General features: G+C 44.3%; 1 protein-coding gene across 4 annotated transcripts in view; it reads left to right on the top strand.

Moving 5' to 3' along the window:
- LOC118358615 (rho GTPase-activating protein SYDE2-like) overlaps positions 1-19,374 on the top strand; it is an 82,867-nt gene that overhangs the window by 40,515 nt on the left and 22,978 nt on the right. For 3 of the 4 annotated variants that reach the window (XM_052480068.1, XM_052480067.1, XM_052480065.1), the window contains exons 3-4: positions 5,532-6,727; positions 9,689-9,815. In XM_052480068.1, coding sequence (XP_052336028.1) covers positions 5,532-6,727; positions 9,689-9,815 — 1,323 coding nt within the window. The remainder of the gene's footprint in view (positions 1-5,531; positions 6,728-9,688; positions 9,816-19,374) is intronic. The other variant, XM_052480066.1, reaches the window with a different exon arrangement.

Here is a 19,374-nt window from a genome sequence, read left to right as displayed (position 1 = left end):
ACAGATTTCTTGAGTTACAGTATCTCAGATTAATTCGGACTATTTTGAGGAAGAGTATACAGGCCGCGGAGTCTCATGACGGACAAACAGTACTGTTGCTGCTTTGTCTCTTTTTTTCAAGTGAAGGTCTTTTACGGGAGTATGGAGCACACTCGTTCGGTTCGCCTAACCGAGTTCAGCTCGGCGCCAGCCGAACCAAAGCAGGCAAAGCTTTTATCCCTCACCAGAATAGCACAGCAGGCCTCTCTGAAAATAGAGCAGGGGATGTTGTCATCTTCTCTAAAAAATGTTACTCTCATCTCTCTTTTACTCCTATTCCCTCTCTCTATATTGCTCTCATACTTTATCTTGCCTCTTTTTCTCACCCTCTTTCTGACTCCCTCTCTCTCCCTCTGCTTTGCTCTCTTTCAGTGATTAGCCAATAGAATGACTCCTTTGTCTCAGCACTGTGGAGGAACTTGCAGTTTGAAAACAGAAAAATGGGATGATACACAGAACTGTAAAGAGAGAATAGGCACATTGTCGTCTGTTTTCAAGTGATTTAATGTCTTATTTTCAACTGGGAAAGAATTGTGCCCAGAAAGTAATACAATGTTGAAGAAATTAAATCAAGTTTTTGTTTCACTTGTACTAGTTATTGACTGTCTTCGGAGGCCATGAATGTAGATACTAGTACTGCAGTGCACCAAATCAAACACTGGTGAGTGTTTTAGGTTCTGTGCAATATACCGTGCCTTCGGAAAGTATTCAGATACCTTGACTTTTTACACATTTTGTTGCTTTTCAGCTTTATTCTAATATGTATTAAATAGTTTTTTTCCCTCATCAATCTATACACGATACCCTATAATGACATCACAATACCCCATAATGACATCACAATACCCTATAATGACATCACAATACCCCATAATGACATCACAATACCCCATAATGACATCACAATACCCCATAATGACATCACAATACCCTATAATGACATCACAATACCCCATAATGACATCACAATACCCTATAATGATATCACAATACCCCATAATGACAAAGCAAGAACAGGTTTTAGAAATGTTGCTAATTTATAAAAACTGAAATATCACATTTACTTAAGTATTCAGACCCTTTACTCAGTACTTTGTTGAAGCACATTTGGCAGCGATTACAGCATTGATTCTTCTTGGATATGACGCTACAATCTTGGCATGTACTTCCAGCGCTGACAGAGATAGCCGCCTCGCTTAGAATTCCTAGGAAACTATGCAGTATTTTTTTTTATGTGTTATTTCTTACATTTCTTTGTTATTTCTTACATTGTTACCCCAGGTAATCTTAGGTTTTATTACACACAGTCGGGAGGAACTATTGTATATAAGAGCAACGTCAACTCACCAACATTACGACCAGGAATATGACTTTCCCGAAGCGGATCCTCTGTTTGGCCTACCACCCAGGACAATGGATCGGATCCCAGCCGGTGACCCAAAAACAACGGCGCCGTAGAAGGGGCAGACGGAGCGGTCTTCTGGTCAGGCTCCGTAAACAGGCACATCGCGCACCGCTCCCGAGCATACTACTCGCCAATGTCCAGTCTCTTGACAACAAGGTAGATGAAATCCGAGCAAGGGTTGCCTTCCAGAGAGACATCAGAGACTGTAACGTTCTTTGTTTCACTGAAACATGGCTCACTCGAGACACGCTATCTATAGTGAGCAAAAATCCCAGAACCACACGGGGGGGACCTAGTGAATGACCTGCAGAGAGCTGGGACAAAAGTAACAAAGCCTACCATCAGTAACACACTACGCCACCAGGGACTCAAATCCTGCAGTGCCAGACGTGTCCCCCTGCTTAAGCCAGTACATGTCCAGGCCCATCTGAAGTTTGCTAGAGAGCATTTGAATGATCCAGAAGAAGATTGGGAGAATGTAATATGGTCAGATGAAACCAAAATATAACTTTTTGGTAAAAACTCAACTCGTTGTGTTTGGAGGACAAAGAATGCTGAGTTGCATCCAAAGAACACCATACCTACTGTGAAGCATGGGGGTGGAAACATCATGCTTTGGGGCTTTTTTTCTGCAAAGGGACCAGGACGACTGATCCGTGTAAAGGAAAGAATGAATGGGGCCATGTATCATGAGATTTTGAGTGAAAACCTCCTTCCATCAGCAAGGGCATTGAAGATGAAACATGGCTGGGTCTTTCAGCATGACAATGATCCCAAACACACTGCCCGGGCAACGAAGGAGTGGCTTCGTAAGAAGCATTTCAAGGTCCTGGAGTGGCCTAGCCAGTCTCCAGATCTCAACCCCATAGAAAATCTTTGGAGGGAGTTGAAAGTCCGTTTTGCCCAGCAACAGCCCCAAAACATCACTGCTCTAGAGGAGATCTGCATGGAGGAATGGGCCAAAATACCAGCAACAGTGTGTGAAAACCTTGTGAAGACTTACAGAAAACATTTGACCTATGTCATTGCCAACAAAGGGTATATAAAAGTATTGAGAAACTTTTGTTATTGACCAAATACTTATTTTCCATCATTTTCCACCATGTTACATGTTTTGGGCATCATCTCCCTTGAAGCTGAAGGTATTTTCCCTGTAGTGCGTGGAAAGGGAAGAGGGTAACGAAGAAGGGAGTAAATCCCATTTAGAAAGCGAATGGAAAAGCACTATTTTACATTTGAAAGGGCTCAAGCATCCGGTCCAGGAATGGGCAACTGCCGGCATGCAACCCGCGACCCCACTTTTGAAGGACCTCCGATCAATCCCCCATAAAATGTTTGAACTCAGGGTCTGAACTTGTTGCGAGTTATAATAGTAGTTTGATTGCTGCCAGACAAGAGATACCATTGTGTGTTTAAAAGGTGGATTTGCGTTGCGTTCATTGCCACAGTTAGAAACTGTACAGCACAGGTCTCAAAAAAGTGGAAGGAACTAGGCATTATTATGGCTGCAGCAGAAAAGTTTCTGGGACTCAAGGAAAGACTTGCAAGGGGTACTGGCGCCAGAAGACCCGCCCTCCCAGGTTCCCCTTGAGCTCGTGTAGGGATCAGATCTGTTGTTTTATTTATTTATTTTTTTGTACGTTTTTTTTATATTTCCGTTTATTGGGGAATCCTGATTTCATCTCGTATTAGTAGGTGGCAGGATGCACATTCAATTGTGTGATCGCCAATATACCATAGAAGAATAGTAGAATACAGAAGGTACCATTTCGAAATGTGGTTGTGCATCAGCAGTTTTTCTCTTGTTATGTCAGTCAACATTTTTAGATCGCTAAATTAGATTAGCAGCCAGCTATCTGAACTTGTTATCATGGTCAAATTACCGGCCGGGCGGCTCCCATTGATTTTGTAAGTCCGTCTCACTCAGATATAATAATTAAAACTGCAAACATTTCTCTCCGCCCCATGGCAAAATGTGTAGAATTGCAGCAAACTTGCCCATCCCTGATCTAAGCTGTAGTTAGCCTGGCCTGAGGCTAGCCTGAGCCGCCACCACGGATAGATGCCCACCCGGACCCTCCCCTATAGGTTCAGGTTTTGCGGGGGTACTGTCACGCCCTGACCTTATAGAACCTTTTTATGTCTCTATTTGGTTTGGTCAGGGTGTGATTTGGGTGGGCATTCTATGATCTGTTTTCTATGTTTTTGTATTTCTCTGTTTTGGCCGGGTATGGTTCTCAATCAGGGACAGCTGTCTATCGTTGTCTCTGATTGGGAATCATACTTAGGCAGCCTTTTCCCCTTTTGTCATTGTGGGAATTTGTCTTTGTTAGGGGTACAATAGCCCTTGTAAGCTTCACGGTCGTGTTTTGTTATTTCTTGTTTGTGGCGACATCTTAACAAGTCAAAGAATGTACGCTCACCACGCTGCGCTTTGGTCTTCCTTGAACGACGGCCGTGACAGCTTCTGTCTTGTCTCTGACTACCATTCCTGAATGTAAGTTCATATGCCTGTTAGGCAAGTTATAGATGCATACCAGACATACATTATCTACACCTAGAGTAACAGACTGCCTTCAGTAATGTTAGCCTTGCGCCGTGAAGCATTCCTCTTTGTGAAGCAGTTTGTTTCAGCCGTGGCCGTGAAGCATTCCTCTTTGTGAAGCAGTTTGTTTCAGCCGTGGCCGTGAAGCATTCCTCTTTGTGAAGCAGTTTGTTTCAGCCGTGGCAGTGAAGCATTCCTCTTTGTGAAGCAGTTTGTTTCAGCCGTGGCTTGCGTGCACCTTTGCTAATAAGATCTGGCGTAATCTAATTTGAATTTCCCCAGCATTTAATTCAATTAAACACAACACTAGAATGAATTATTAGCTAAGGGCTGACCTATTTTTTTCAATGGTGAAGTTTGTCATGGTCTGACCTGGTATGCAAGTGGTTGCCAACAGTGTAATGCGATTGAATTTAGTCCCATATTAGTCTAATTTAAACCCCTGTCTAAATGTCAAGTGTCTAATCTTTGCTCACAAAGTGAAAAGCTAAACACTGATTTACAGTTGAAGTCAGAAGTTTACATACACCTAAGCCAAATTCATTTTAACTCCGTTTTTCACCATTCCTGACATTTAATCCTAGTAAATATAGCCTGTTTTAGGTCAGTTAGGATCAGCACTTTATTTTGAGAATTTGAAATGTCAGCATAATAGTAGTGATTTATTTCATAGGACTTATTTTACTGTGGATATAGATATTTCAGTACCCGTTTCCTCCAGCATCTTCACAAGGTCCTTTGCTGTTGTTCTGGGATTGATTTGCTCTTTTTGCACCAAAGTATGTTCATCTCTAGGAGACAGAACACGTCTCCTTCCTGAGTGGTATGACGGCTGCGTGGTCCCATGGTGTTTATACTTGCGTACTATTGTTTGTACAGATGAACGTGGTACCTTCAGGCATTTGAAAACTAGACTTGTGGAGGTCTACCATTTTTTTTTCTGAGGTCTTGGCTGATTTCTTTTGATTTTCCCATGATGTCAAGCAAAGAGGCACTGAGTTGGAAGGTAGGCCTTAAATTACATCCCCAGGTACACCTCCAATTGACTCAAATGATGTCAATTAGCCTATCAAAAGCTTCTAAGCCATGACATCATTTTCTGGAATTTTCCAAGCTGTTTAAAGGCACAGTCAATTTAGTGTATGTAAACTTCTGACCCACTGGAATTGTGATACAGTGAATTATAAGTGAAATAATCTGTCTGTAAACAATTGTTGGAAAATTACTTGTGCCATGCACAAAGTAGATGTCCTAACCGACTTGCCAAAACTATAGTTTGTTAACGAGATATTTGTGGAGGTGTTGAAAAATGAGTTTTATTGACTCCAACCTAAGTGTGTGTAAGCTTCTGACCTCAACTGTATACATACAGTAAGTACATGGCAAAAAATGAATTTAATAAATTCTTTCCAATCTCCCTCTTTAGTGCCACGGGGTTGAGTGTTATCTTGGTGTATTATCTTGGTAATCTATTATCTTGGTGTATTTTCATAGTTTAAAATGACGTCTACCGCTCTCTCTGTCCTGGTTGTTTCCCTGCAGCAGAAGCCCCTGACCTGGCCATCCCTGACTTCGCGCCGCCCTCAGGCCTCAACCCTGCCAAAAAGGGAAGCTCCCTCAACTGGTCATTCCCGGACAGGATCAAGTCTCCACGCACTGTCAGGAAACTCTCCATGAAAATGAAGAAGCTTCCAGAACTCAGCCGCAAGCTCAGCGTAAAAGGGACCCCTAGCAACAACAACAACAGCAGCTGCAACGGAGCCAGCGAGAGCAGCATCTTAAAGACAAGGACACAGTGTCCCAAAAACAATTACGGGTCAGAACCAGGCCCAGCTCCTCCCAGGTTGTCCCCAAGGGGTGGGCAGGGGGCGGTGGCTAGCCATAATGTGATCTCGAGGTATCACCTGGACAGCAGTGTGTCGACGCAACAAAGCTACAGCAAGAAGAAGAAGAGCAGCGGGACCTCCAAGTCGGCTAGCAAGGGGGGCTACCTCAGTGACGGGGACTCCCCAGAACTGGTGACCAAGTCTGGGAAGCACGGGTCCTCAGAGGCCAAGGGAGGCAAGGGGAAGGAGAAAGACCCAGCCACTGGAGGAGGAGAGAGAACAGGAGCAGGAGGAGTAACGGGAGGAAGTGGCAACCCCAGGCTGCACGGCACAGAACTAGACATTGACGCGTTCCGCCACTACGCCTTCACAGAACAGCCCAAGTGCACCCAATACATCTCGGGCCTGATGAGCCTGCACTTCTACGGCGCCGAGGACCTCAAGCCACCACGCTTCGACTCCCGAGACGTCTACTGTGCCATCCAGGTGGACTCGGTCAACAAGGCGCGCACTGCCCTGCTCACCTGTCGGACCACCTTCCTAGACATGGACCACACCTTCAACATTGAGCTGGAGAACGCCCAGCACCTGAAACTAGTGGTGTTCAGCTGGGACCCCACACCCAAGAAGAACCGGGTGTGCTGTTACGGCACAGTGGTGTTACCGGCACTCTTCAGGGTGACCAGGAGTCATCAGCTGGCGGTGAAGCTGGAGCCTCGAGGCCTGATCTACGTGAAGCTGAACCTGATGGAGCAGTGGCAGAACTCCCTGGATGGAGGCTACAATGGGGACCGGGAGCCACAGATGTTTGGGGTGGAGGCCTGGAGGGTGGTTGTGAGGGAAAACACAGGACTCATGCTGCCCCTGCTCATCGAGAAGTGCATCACGGAGATCGAGACGAGAGGCTGCCAGGTGAGTTCAGTACATGGTGTTAATGTTTAATGTTTTTACAGCCTTTTATGTCCAACAATGAAAATTTGGCCCACAGGTCTTGGACTGTCAGAGAACCCTTATTTAGACCTTGGACTTTCTTAGTTAGCCAACTACTGATTTTGGCAAGGAATATCCAGTACAGTGCTTTCATATTGTGACAGCCAGCAAGCTGAGTGAGTGGCCTGGCTACTCAGCATTCGGTGAGAGAGGAACATGCCCAGAGGCGAGTTCTGGATGATTCTGGTTGAGTGGCAGACATTAGACCATGCATCACATAACAGGCCTTCTTGAGAGAGAGAGAGAGGTATTGGGAGGCTGGCTACACATGTACCATATGAGAACTGCTTCTTTGATGCCGAGTGCCAAGGGAGAGAGACTCTCTAATTAGTCTCTCTCCTTTGGCACTGGTTTCTTCTAATTAGCTGAGATGCCACCCAGCAGTAAAAGTGTCTGGCTGCTGCCGTAGAAATTCCATCCACCTTAGGGAGGATGCTACGGGCCGCAGGTGCCCTGAGTGGCTGGTCCTTGGTGGGCAACCTCCATCAGGCCTTTCTCCAGGCCTCTCCTACACTACATAACACAGCTCATCTATCAGTCCTCTGGCTGACTGCTCTACATGGGCTCGCCCTCAGTAGGGGAAGGGGACTATATGGCTACCAGCAGGCTCATAGGTAGACCTTCCTTCAGGTTCTTATAGAGGACATTTATCCGTGTTACTCTAAAGGGGCTGTCTGGCCTAGACACTGAGCATGCCATGGGACTGTCCCTAACTGGGGTCGCTATGCATTTGGGCCAATCAGTGTTGTGCTAATGGTTTTAGCCACTGGCCAAGTTAATTTATTACCTGTGTTTTCTTTGTACTAGTCCATTTATTTCTCTCTCCCCTTCTCACTCTCTCCATGCTCTCTCCATTTCTCTCTCTTGTTCTCTCCATTTCTCTCTCCTGTTCTCTTTCTCTGCTGTTTTAAAGAGACACACATATGTCGAAGACATAGTAGAGCTTATGTAAGGGGATATGAGTATGTATCACTAGATGCAGTTTGGAGCCATCTTTACCCCGTGGTCCCCCAGGGGCCCATGCTGAGAGAGGTTAGGAGGGGGATCTACACCAGATTACACAGGGATTTATAGGACTTGTCACTGAGGCAGGCAGAGAGAGCCAGACAAACAGCATAGCATGTCTTTAGAAATAATTATGTGTATCCCTAGATGGAGACTACTCTCGTTTCAGTGTCTCCACAAATGCATGGCCCGAGGGGCTCTGAAGCTTTTAAGGCACTTGGGGATGATTGTGGCTGTTCTGAAAAGACTGCAGATTGGTGTCACAGAAGCGAGTAATGTGTGTGGATGCTGTAATGCATGTTTTTTGTGTTTAGTAGAGTCCGATGCCTTTAAGAAAGTACAGTATCCCGACCAGACATGTTGACAAAAATAGCCAGCTGTTATCAGAAGCTACGAGGGGTCAGAAGTCTGTAAATGGTGCAGGTGCAACCATCTTTTTTCAACCTGTGAAGTTCCACTCCCTACTGATTGGCTTAGTTAGGGGTCCAACCAGTGTGTGTGTGTGTGTGTGTGTGTGTGTGTGTGTGTGTGTGTGTGTGCTCATTCAGGGTTCATTCAGAAAGTCCCTAACTCACCAGAGTAAACCGTTCTGTTGTTTTTAATTAAGACGAGGACAGACCGTTATTTCCTGTGTGTACATGTGTATGTATGTTGCTCAGCAGTGCAGTAGATAAGGCCTCTTCACTGGCAGCTGTCACACCACCGACTGCTGCTCTGCTCTCTCCTCTGAGCTTCTACTGACCCTAAACTAAAGGTAGAGCTTTCTCTCAATGGACTTGTTCATTGTGCCCAGTGACTTCTGTTTACTTTTTGCACAAAGCTAAATCCTTGTCTAATCTGCCCATTTTTCTCCCTCTCGTGTGAGGGAGTGAGGTTTAGAAATGCTAGACAGAACCGAGAGATCTCAGGCACGAACAGTGTGGCTAGTAGCCTGTATAGACATGTGGTTGGAGCCTGTAGGTCTGTAAAAACTATAGATATTGTGTCCAGCTTAGTGTTGTCACGATACCAGAATTCTGACTTCGATACCAGGTTAAGTATCAAGATAGTCGACACTGAAACATTACTTAATACCAAAACGATACGCCGAAATGATACCACAGCAACTGATGAGCTAAAGTCACAGAAAAACCACTGGGCTTTCTTTTTTTAAACATAAAACAATATGTTAATAACTTGTAGAACTAAAATAACAAGTAGAATATCTTCTAAATTCAATTTCTTTCCAAAAAATTAAAAAGTTTTCCTTATGCAAAACTCAGAGCATCCAAAATGACATTACAAAATTAAAAAAACTTTGAAACTAATTTCTGAAGCTTCTATATTGCAATATAGTCTACACACCATAGAAACAACAATGGATTTTACACAGCATACTACGATTCCCAGAGAGCATTTCAACTCCTATGGTGCAGTGCTCCACCCATGGCTGATGGCTGGCTACTGATAGCAAGCCCAGACAAATGCAAAGTAGTCTAAACAAATTGCTGTCATGACTAATTTATGAGTGCATTTCACATTAATTTTGGGTTGTAGTGATATTATAATGCTCACATGAATGTCATGCTGAATATACACAAAACATTGCTCTAACACCTGCTCTTTCCATGACATAGACTAACCAGGTGAACCCAGGTGAAAGCCACGGTCCCTTATTGATGTCACTTCTTAAATCCACTTCAATCAGTATAGATGAAGGGGAGGGGACAGGTTAAAGGAGAAATTTTAATCCTTGAACCAATTGAGACAGATTGTGTATGTGTGTGAATGGGTTGTGAATGACCTGGTTATATTTGGGAAAATATTTAAGCTTGGTGTGTGTTTTTGCAAGTTGTGTGTGTGTGTATGTATTCAACCTGCTTGTGTGTGTTTCTGCAGGTTGTGGGCCTCTACCGTCTGTGTGGCTCAGCAGCAGTAAAGAAGGAGCTGCGGGAGGCCTTCGAGAGGGACAGCCTAGGAGTGGAGCTCTGTGAAAACACCTACCCTGACATCAACGTCATCACGGGTAACATTACACTGCCAACCGCATCAGAACCTCTGTCCCCTAACATATATCAAAACACTTGCTGTGTGTGTGTGTGTGTGTGTGTGTGTGTGTGTGTGTGTGTGTGTGTGTGTGTGTGTGTGTGTGTGTGTGTGTGTGTGTGTGTGTGTGTGTGTGTGTGTGTGTGTGTGTGTGTGTGTGTGTGTGTGTGTGTGTGTGTGTGTGTGTGTGTGTGTGTGTGTGTGTGTGTGTGTGTGTGTGTGTGTGTGTTTGTTTTGTAGTAAAAGCATTCCAGTCAGCATACCACCCGTATGTGAGTTTGCCTGAGGGGAGAGTCCTCACACGAACCAGCCAACCATCCAGGCCAACGTGCATTTAGGTCAATCCTTCATTCCTCTCTTCCAGGTTCAGACACACAACTCTGACCACCTCCGGAACACACACACACACACAGTTTTGCCATTATCTACACAAGAGGAGACAATAACCCAGTTTCACTCTGCTTAAAGTACTGTAATTCCTCACTGGTTTCTATCAGTGTCAGTGACAAACTATTTAATTTGCTAAATATTTGTATTTGTTCTGCCTGAAAATGACTTGCGTGAATGTCCAATTTTCCTCTTTCCCATGCAGAAGGATATTATCCTGATCAAAATGGCTGAATTAGCCAACACCGGTTATCTGTTCGCTTCTAGAATCTTCCTGCCATGTCACCTTTAGTCAACCAATGAATACAGATTCCGGGAATAGACCGTTAAGAGATAAATACTTGCTCATGGATTTCTCCCACCGGATAAAAAGAGGAAGACCATGGAAGCCCTCATGCATTGTGGGATTGGGAAGAGGCCCGTATAGGAGTCCTCGTATGATGCCTGCTTTGATCTGAATGCAAGGCAGAGCAAAGAACACAGTTAACAGTTGAGTGGGTCATTTAAAAAAGGGGCAACACTAGCGTGGATTGTAGGTTTTTGCTTGCTGCCTAAATTTGCTCTGCCGAGCATGCGGCAGTTGCAGATGGGCTGAGGAAGTGGCGTGAGGGAGAAAGAGAGGAAGGGTGGTTGTCCTGGGCTGGGCAGGGCTGGGCAGAGAGCGGTGGTAGATAGAGGGTATGGGGGTTGGTGGTTTGAGTGGAGTCAGGCCAGCCAGAGAGCGAGACAGAGAGGCTAGCTAATAAGCATGCCAAATGTATGCGCTAAGAGGAGTCGGTGAGGGCTGGCTTGTCACGCGGCTAATTTAAAAGGCAGAGGTAGTGTAAAGGAAGACCAAGTCAAAGTTCAAGCCAGAGCTAAACATGTGCACTGGCTGGCCTTCCTTTGTTTCGAACCTTGATCCCAGACAAAGTTACCAACTTCAGCTCACAGCCTCATCATGGTTGTCATGCTCTGAATACAGAACAGTAGCCGACATAAATTAACTGCATTTATTTTTTATCTCTTTTTGTATCAGCAGATTTTCTGGGTTTAGATTTTCCTTGCACTTTCAGTTTCACCCCATAAAGTTTTTGCTATGTACATTCAGACGTTTTTTTTTGTTGTTGTAGGTTAACATGGAGTCAATAGACACATAGACAACAGGAGTCTGGACTTTGCAGATCTGTACTGTAATTGAATCAGAGTCTGTGTTAACAGCTGGGATGTGGCTTAAATAAGGGAGGGAGGTGAAGGGGGGCATATGCGCTCTCTCTCTCTTAGCCCCCTTTGACTAGGGGACAATTCCTCCAGGGCTGGGAGGCTTTGGCAGGACCCAGTGTCCACAGAGCCACCCTCCAGCCCTCCAGTCGCCAGCCCCTTTAGACAGGAGCACAGATGGAGGGACAAGCTGGTCATTTGACTTTTAGTCACGGTTGTGTGTTTCAGTCCACCAGGCAGGCCTCTGACTCATCTGGTCCCGCTTGTAGAATCCGTAATGCTTAACCAAGGGAGGCAGTAAAGAGAGGCCTACTGGGTCAGTAACAGCATCGGCCATTTTGAAGTTCTTCTTGAAGTATAATTTATTTTTAGTCTATGTAACATAGCTAGGAGCCTATACAAGGATCCCTTGTGTGGTGTTTTTGTTATTCACCCGATGTTCACATGTCTGATGGATAAAATAAAAATACTTTATACTTAGACTTCTATCAATTACAAGCAATATAGGCCGCATACATGGTTAGTATGTGCCATTTACCTCTGCTCGATCACATTTATCAATAAAAGCGCTGTTTTTTTTTAGATAATCAAAACATGGGTGGAATAAATCGTGTTTATCTTGAACAAATATAAATGAAACAAGGTTTTCATCACCATTGACGTTTATTGCTTTGATCTGAACAAATTGGAAGGACACATTTTTTACATACAGTATTTTATGGAAATGATAAATGAGCCCCATTGAACACACATGAAGGCCAGTCTATACACCACATGAGAGACAGAGTTTTACTGTGTATGGTTGCAAATGTATTTCTTGCACTTGATGCATGTGTACTGCGTCTTCCTGTCCTTCTTGGGTCCACACACATCGCAGCGCTTCTTCTTGTTGCTACCGGCTGCAATCTAGAATGATAAACACTTAGTTGAGGAATTTTACTAACATCTCACTCACTCACATATATAGTTACAGCAGGTAGGAGATTCAGACACACACACATGAAACATCACTCACACTTCTGGTATTGGAGTTGTTAGTTCTATGGGTCGGGCGGATGGGGCACCAGCATCCTCTTCACGATGGCTGCAGAAGCTGGGGTCCTTGGGATATGTTGTCTCCTCTGGATTTGAGGTCTTGCCAATGCCTTTCCCAGCTCCCCGAGAAAGAGCCGTCTCCTCTGGAGCTTTCCTCTGTTCCAACCTGGGTTCAACGCCATCCAGATGACAAACGTGTTGTAAGCTGAGATGTCCATGATGTTGAAGAATATCACAAGTGGCCAGCGTAGGGTTCTCTCTTTTGCATCTGTACCCAGTCACCAGCTTCTCTAAATTGTCCCTCCTTTTGTGGCATTGTAATCCATTATGATTTCTGGTTTCCTGGCCACACAGACTCTCCCATCCCTATGCAGCGTACTCACGAGTACCATATTTTTGCCTTTCTTTGGCACATAGGACACTAGGGACGTGTCAGCCGTGAACACGAACTCAGAGGAATAAATAGGCCTGTTCCGTGTATTTAACATGCTGATAGAAATGTTGTAAAAATGGATTTAAGTTTCCCTGCATTAAAGTCCACAGCTACTAGGAGGGCCGCCTCTCGCGTTTTCTTGTTTGCTTATAGCGGAATACAGCTCTTTCAGCGGTTATTTACAAAAATACATTGTCCGTTGCCCCTTGTCTTACCAGACGCTGCTGTTCTATCCTGCCGGTGCAGCGTATAACCAACCAAGCTGCATGTTGATAGTGTCGTTGTTCATCCACGACTCTGTGACGCATAAGATATTACTGTTTTGAATGCCCCGTTGGTCATTTAATCTTCCACGAAGGTCTTCTATTGTATTCTCCAAAGAATGCACGTTTGCCAGCAGAATGTCCCTGTCACATCCAAGACAACCAAGACAATCAGTTGTTCTTCTCAGGGGCTCCTCCATCTGGGGCACCCGTATACACTTGCAAGTTCCACGCATATGATGAAGCAGCATCACAGGCAGCCCAGATCTTTGATTCCATATTTTGTGGGTTTAGACGGTATGTACTGCCTGAAGGGGCAGCAGCACCTAAATGGCATAAGCTGCTCATCAACAGTAACGTTGGGCCCAGAGTTGTAAAACAGGGGAAGGCGGTCCACCCACTTGTCCCACACACTGACCTGATTTGCAGCTAGCTTGTCCTTCTGCCGCCAAACTGGTCTGGTGTCTCGGTTATCGAAGTGGATAATCCTGGAAATAATGTGGGAAGTTTTCCAGAACTTTTTCATGCAACAATGTATGTGCCAGTTTCTGCATCCCACAAGGATTCTGTGGATTCCCTCATTGGATCTGAAAACACCAGCAAGGATAAGAACCCCAAAGTATGCATGTAAATGAGTTTGGTCCATCTCCTTCCGTCTCTCTCCAAAAACATACCTTCCCTCCAAATGAGTGCAGTCCACAATGATTTTCTGAATGGTGTCTGGGATAAACAGTTCAAAAGAAGACATTATGTCCTGCACATGAGTAACATGAGTAACCGCCATCCGCATCGGCCCTGGTTGCATCCTTATCACATTGGAAGCCATGCGGGGTGGCTCATTCCTTGGGCAAGAAAACCACTCAATTTCAAAACAAATTTGACATCCATATTTCTCCTCCTTCAAGCTGCTGTTGGGCTTGCTGTTGACTTGTGGTCCTGGGGCTGGCTGGGGGGTCAGTCTCGTCATCTTCATCTTCACACACTACAAAGAGTGCGAGAAAAGCGGGAGACAGACAGGGAGACAGACAGGTTCATGGTCCTATGTTGAAACAGCAGGCCCAGGGAGAAGGAAGACAGACAGACAGGGAGGTTATTAGTGCTGTGTTGAAACAGCAGGCCCAGGGAGGAGGAAGACAGAGTGAAGGCACACAGCAAACCTTTTTGTTTCATTTGTATTTCACCTACACACACACTTTTCCATACTATTATGACCCTTGGTTCCAATGGACTTGGTAATATACATGTGTAGGGGGGTGCAGTGTGCACTCAATGAAAAGGTGTTCTTTTATGTTCTTCACAGAAAATGAGCCAAGGCCAATGAGTCTCAGGTTCTATCATTGTATCATTTTTATTTTCGTAAACATTGAAAATGAGTCCTTACAGACCCGAACACCACACAAGGGTTAACTGATCTTGTTGCTCCACCTGGTAGCTAATGCAAGGACAGTTGACAGTTATCTGAGAGAGAGGATAGCCCTTTCAAGCAACGTTCTGCTTGGCAGGAAGCCAACGAGAAGCCTCAGTGATGTTCTAAAATGAACAGAACAGTGAAAGGTAGGCCAGTGTGTTGAGCTGCTAGTTGAGCTGCTAGTTGCTCCAGCTGCTAGTTGCTCACTTGTTGTTACAGGGTTGCAAAGGGAGGGTATTCTATTACTGCTAACTTTCTATGTTTACCTGTATACTACCAGAATTTGGCCACCCGGGTGGCGCAGTGGTTAAGGGCCAGCTGTGCCATCAGAGACTCTTTTGGGTACTTGAGATTATCACAGGTGCCTAATTATCTTTGGGCTCCTGTGTGGCCTTATAAACTCAGCAGAAAAAAGAAACGTCCTCTCACTGTCAACTGTGTTTATTTTCAGCAAACGTAACGTGTAAATATTTGTATGAACATAAGATTCAACAACTGAGACATAAACGCAACAAGTTCCACAGACGTGACTAACAGAAATGGAATAATGTGTCCCTGAACAAAGGAGGGGGTCAAAATCAAAAGTAACAGTCAGTATCTGGTGTGACCACCAGTTGTATTAAGTACTTCAGTGCCTCTCCTCCTCATGGACTGCACCAGATTTGCCAGTTCTTGCTGTGAGATGGTACCCCACTCTTCCACCAAAGCACCTGCTAGTTCCCAGACATTTCTGAGGGGAAATGGCCCTAGACCTCACCCTCCGATCCAACAGGTCCCAAACGTCAGTCCAGCCTCTCTCAGCCTATTGCGGACAGTCTGAGCACTGATGGAGGGATTGTGCGTTCCTGCTGTAACTCGGGCAGTTGTTGTTGCCGTCCTGTACCTGTCCCGCATTTGTGATGTTCGGATGTACCGATCTTGTGCAGGTGTTGTTACACATGGTCTGCCACAGTGAGGACAATCAGTTGTCCGTCCTGTCTCCCTGTAGCTCTTTCTTAGGCGTTTCACAGTACGGACATTGCAACTTATTGCCCTGGTCACATCTGCAGTCCCCATGCCTCCTTGCAGCATGCCTAAGGCACGTTCACGCAGATGAGCAGGGACCATGGGCATCTTTCTTTTTGTGTTTTTCAGAGTCAGCAGAAAGGCCTCTTTTAGTGTCCTATGTTTTCATAACTGTGACCTTAATTGCCTACCGTCAGTAAGCTGTTAGTGTCTTAACGACCGTTCCACATGTGCATGTTCATTAATTGTTTATGGTTCATTGAACAAGCAGGGAAACAGTGTTTAAACCCTTTACAATGAAGATCTGTGAAGGAAGTTATTTGAATTTTTACGAATTCTTTGCTGAGTTTATATAAAAAATAATTAAATACGATTTTAAAATACAATGACAAAGTTGTAAAATATTATCCTAAATATAAACCGTCAACTTAGTGAATAATACGAGGCTTTATATTTTTACACACTTTATTTATTTTACAATGTCTTTGTTGTAAATATTGACACCAAACTGGTGGCAGTTGTGAGTTAGTCAATAGTTGGAAGAGTTGCAGAATTAATAGAAAATAATTCCATTGTTGATTAGATACTTTTTTTCATTAATTAGGCTATTTTCTCTTAAGCCATATGATCTTTCTACTAGAAACTCATGGACAATATGGACACAGATATAAAACATTTACACTATATATCAATACTTTTTAAAAAGGTTAATCAAATATAAATGACCAAATTTACCATAGACTGCCATAGATTACCTTGTTTTGCAAGCCTAGTTTATCAGGGATACAGACCCCAGTTTGTAGCTCAGCTAGCTAACTTGAATTATTTTTCATACCGCCAGTCCACTTCCCTCCACTCCAGCCCAGCCCTCCCCATGCAGTGAAGACATGGAAAGACATTAACAAGTGCCCCCTTTGTTGCCGAACAAATACAGATGGTATTTGGCTCACTCGCGCGTGGTGGATTAGCTGAGCTCTGGGCCACCAGGAGGCAGGGAGGCCCCGGAGGGAGGTGGTCAGCCTGCCATACAAAGACCTACAGCCATGGCCCTGTGTGAGTGGGTGGATGGGTGTCAGAGAGAGTAGCAGGCAACACCTGGAGGCAACACAAGGACTGAACACACACACACACACCCCCGGCCCTCTCTCTCCTGGTCTGCTGGTTCGAGGGGATGGGGGTGCTGAAATTGGGGTTGTAGTGTTGGTAGGGGAGAACATGTCTGTAATTTGTTGCTCTAGGGTGGCACCGGCCGACGGCAGCAGTGACCTGCAGTTTTTGTTCAAAGTTCAAAGGTTTTGGAACATTTCCCCCATTACAGTATTAGTCTTGTAGTGTATGGATGTCATAATGTTTCCTGATATTTCTACAAAAGTCTACACTACTGTTTCAGTTTTTGGGCCGGTCTACAGTGAGATTTGCCTTTCAGTGATTACAATTTGGACCAAAAAAACTTTCTCAGGCAATTCAAAGCTAATTACTGGCACAAAATCCCAAAACAACTTCACCGAAAAACCAAAACACCTTCCCTGAACAACAGTTCTCCTTTCCATGGCGTGTTTGTTGCCTGTCAGACAGGCTGTGAAAATAAGGGTAACACCTGCCGAGCAAGGACACCTGTTCACCCCTGAGCCTGACCTTGACTTGTGTTTGTGTGAGAGTGTTTCATTTCATGAAAAACATGCTTTTGACTGTCCAGGACCTTTAAAGCTACAGTGAAAACTCAATAAAAACAAGTCTCAAATGTAATGAAAATGCCTTTACATTTCAGCTGTTTCAAAAACACCGCTCTGCTATTATTATTTTTACCGAATGAATGTTGGGCTCAACAAGACATTTCTGTTTACGCTGCCCTACTTATAGAGGGGCAACATTTGTGGGAGTGTCGTGCCTCCGGAGGTAGCTTTCTACAATACGCAGTTTGCATTACAGTAATGTCTCTCGCGAATCGATATTTCTCAAAGTTCTCCTTATTTCTCATCAATGCGAATAGACTCTCTGCTTTAAGTGCCTTCCCTGATTGGTTGACACAGCAGACTTGGTTTTGCAGGATTTTTTTTTGCAGGATTTTTTTCCTGCGATACAACCACGGCTGTGTGGTGTTGGAATGCACAGACCGCAGACTCTCTTCTCTGTACTGCTGTATTGAGCCATGTTGGGTCTTGAGTCCAGTTCTGGAGGGGGCTCAGTCCAGGCTCATAATGTGCAAACAGACCTGGGTTAGGCTCCGCGGGAGGGGAAGAAACGGTCACACACCATGAGTTCTATGACACAGTATAGGAGCAATATGGGAAGGAAATATTTTTTTTTAGACAGTAAAGACAAAATAAAATACACTGAATGAACGGCCTCAATTCGTCGGGGCATAGAAACTGCAAGGTTTTGAAAGAGTTCCGTAGGGATGCCGGCCCATGTTGACTTCAATGCTTCCCACCGTTGTGTCATGTTGGCGGGATGTCCTTGGGTGGTGGACCATTCTTGATACACAAAGAAGCGTGGGGGAAAACCCAGCAGCGTTGCAGTTCTTGTCACAACCCAGTGTGCCTGGTACCTACCACCATACCCCGTTCAATTGGCTCAAGGTTTAAAAATCCCTCTACACTGATTTTGAAGTGGATTTAACAAGTGACCATAGCTTTCGCCAGAATTAACGTGTGTCTGTCTATGTTTTGGAATCAGCAGGTGTTCTTAATGTTTTGTACACTAAGTGTATAAGTGTCTTTAACATACAGTAGGACCCTACTGTACATATTTTCTTCAGATTTGTTTAGTACATTCACACCTAGTGTAGTCGCTGTTGATATTCTTATCTCTGTACTGTACCTACGGTACTATGCTCTTTCCCGTGTGTTTAAGTTGGATGTTTCTGTTGAATAAATCACAACTGACCCAGAGAGTCAGTTGGAAGTCCATGTCATCTTGGACTTTTCAACAGTGAACTGAATCTAGAGTGCATTCGGGAAAGTATTCAGTCATCTTGACTTTTTCCACATTTTGTTACGTTAGTCTTATTCTAAAATAGATTCAATTGGTAAGTCGCTCTGGATAAGAGCGTCTGCTAAATGACTTAAATGTAAATGTAAATGTTGTTTCCCCTCAATCTACACATACCGCCCCTTAATGACGAATTAAAAAACAGCTTTTTAGACATTTTTGCTAATTTATTCAAAATTAAAACACATATTACATTTACATACTGTACCAGTCAAACATTTGGACACACCTACTCATTCCAGGGTTTTTCTTTATTTTTTACAATTTTCCACATTCTAGAATAATAGTGAAGACATCAAAACTCTGAAATAACAAATTTGGAATCAAGTTGTAACCAAAAAATTGTTAAACAAACAAATTCTTCGAAGTGGCCACCCTTTGCCTTGATGACAGCTTTGCACACTCTTGGCATTCTCTCAACCAGCTCCATGAGGTAGTCACCTAGGAATGCATTTCAATTAACAGGTGTGCCTTGTTAAAAGTTCATTTCTTTCCTTCTTAATGCATTTGAGCCAATCTGTTGTGTTGTAACAAATTATGGGGGTATACAGAAGATAGCACTATTTGGTAAAAGACCAAGTCCATATTAAGGCAAGAACAGCTCAAATAAGCAAAGAGAAACGACAGTCCATCATTACTTGAAGACATGAAGGTCAGTCAATCCAGAAAATGTCTAGAACTTTGAACATTTCTTCAAGTGCAGTCGCAAAACCCATGAAGCGCTATGATGAAACTGGCTCTCATGAGGACCACCACAGGAAAGGAAGACCCAGAGTTACCTCTGCTGCAGAGGATAAGTTCATTGGAGTTACCAGCC

The sequence above is a fragment of the Oncorhynchus keta genome, chromosome 26 (assembly GCF_023373465.1).
Source record: "Oncorhynchus keta strain PuntledgeMale-10-30-2019 chromosome 26, Oket_V2, whole genome shotgun sequence".
Classification (NCBI taxonomy): Eukaryota; Metazoa; Chordata; class Actinopteri; order Salmoniformes; family Salmonidae; genus Oncorhynchus; species Oncorhynchus keta.
Note: the sequence above shows the minus strand (reverse complement) of the source record. Positions and strands in the feature narration are given on the sequence as shown.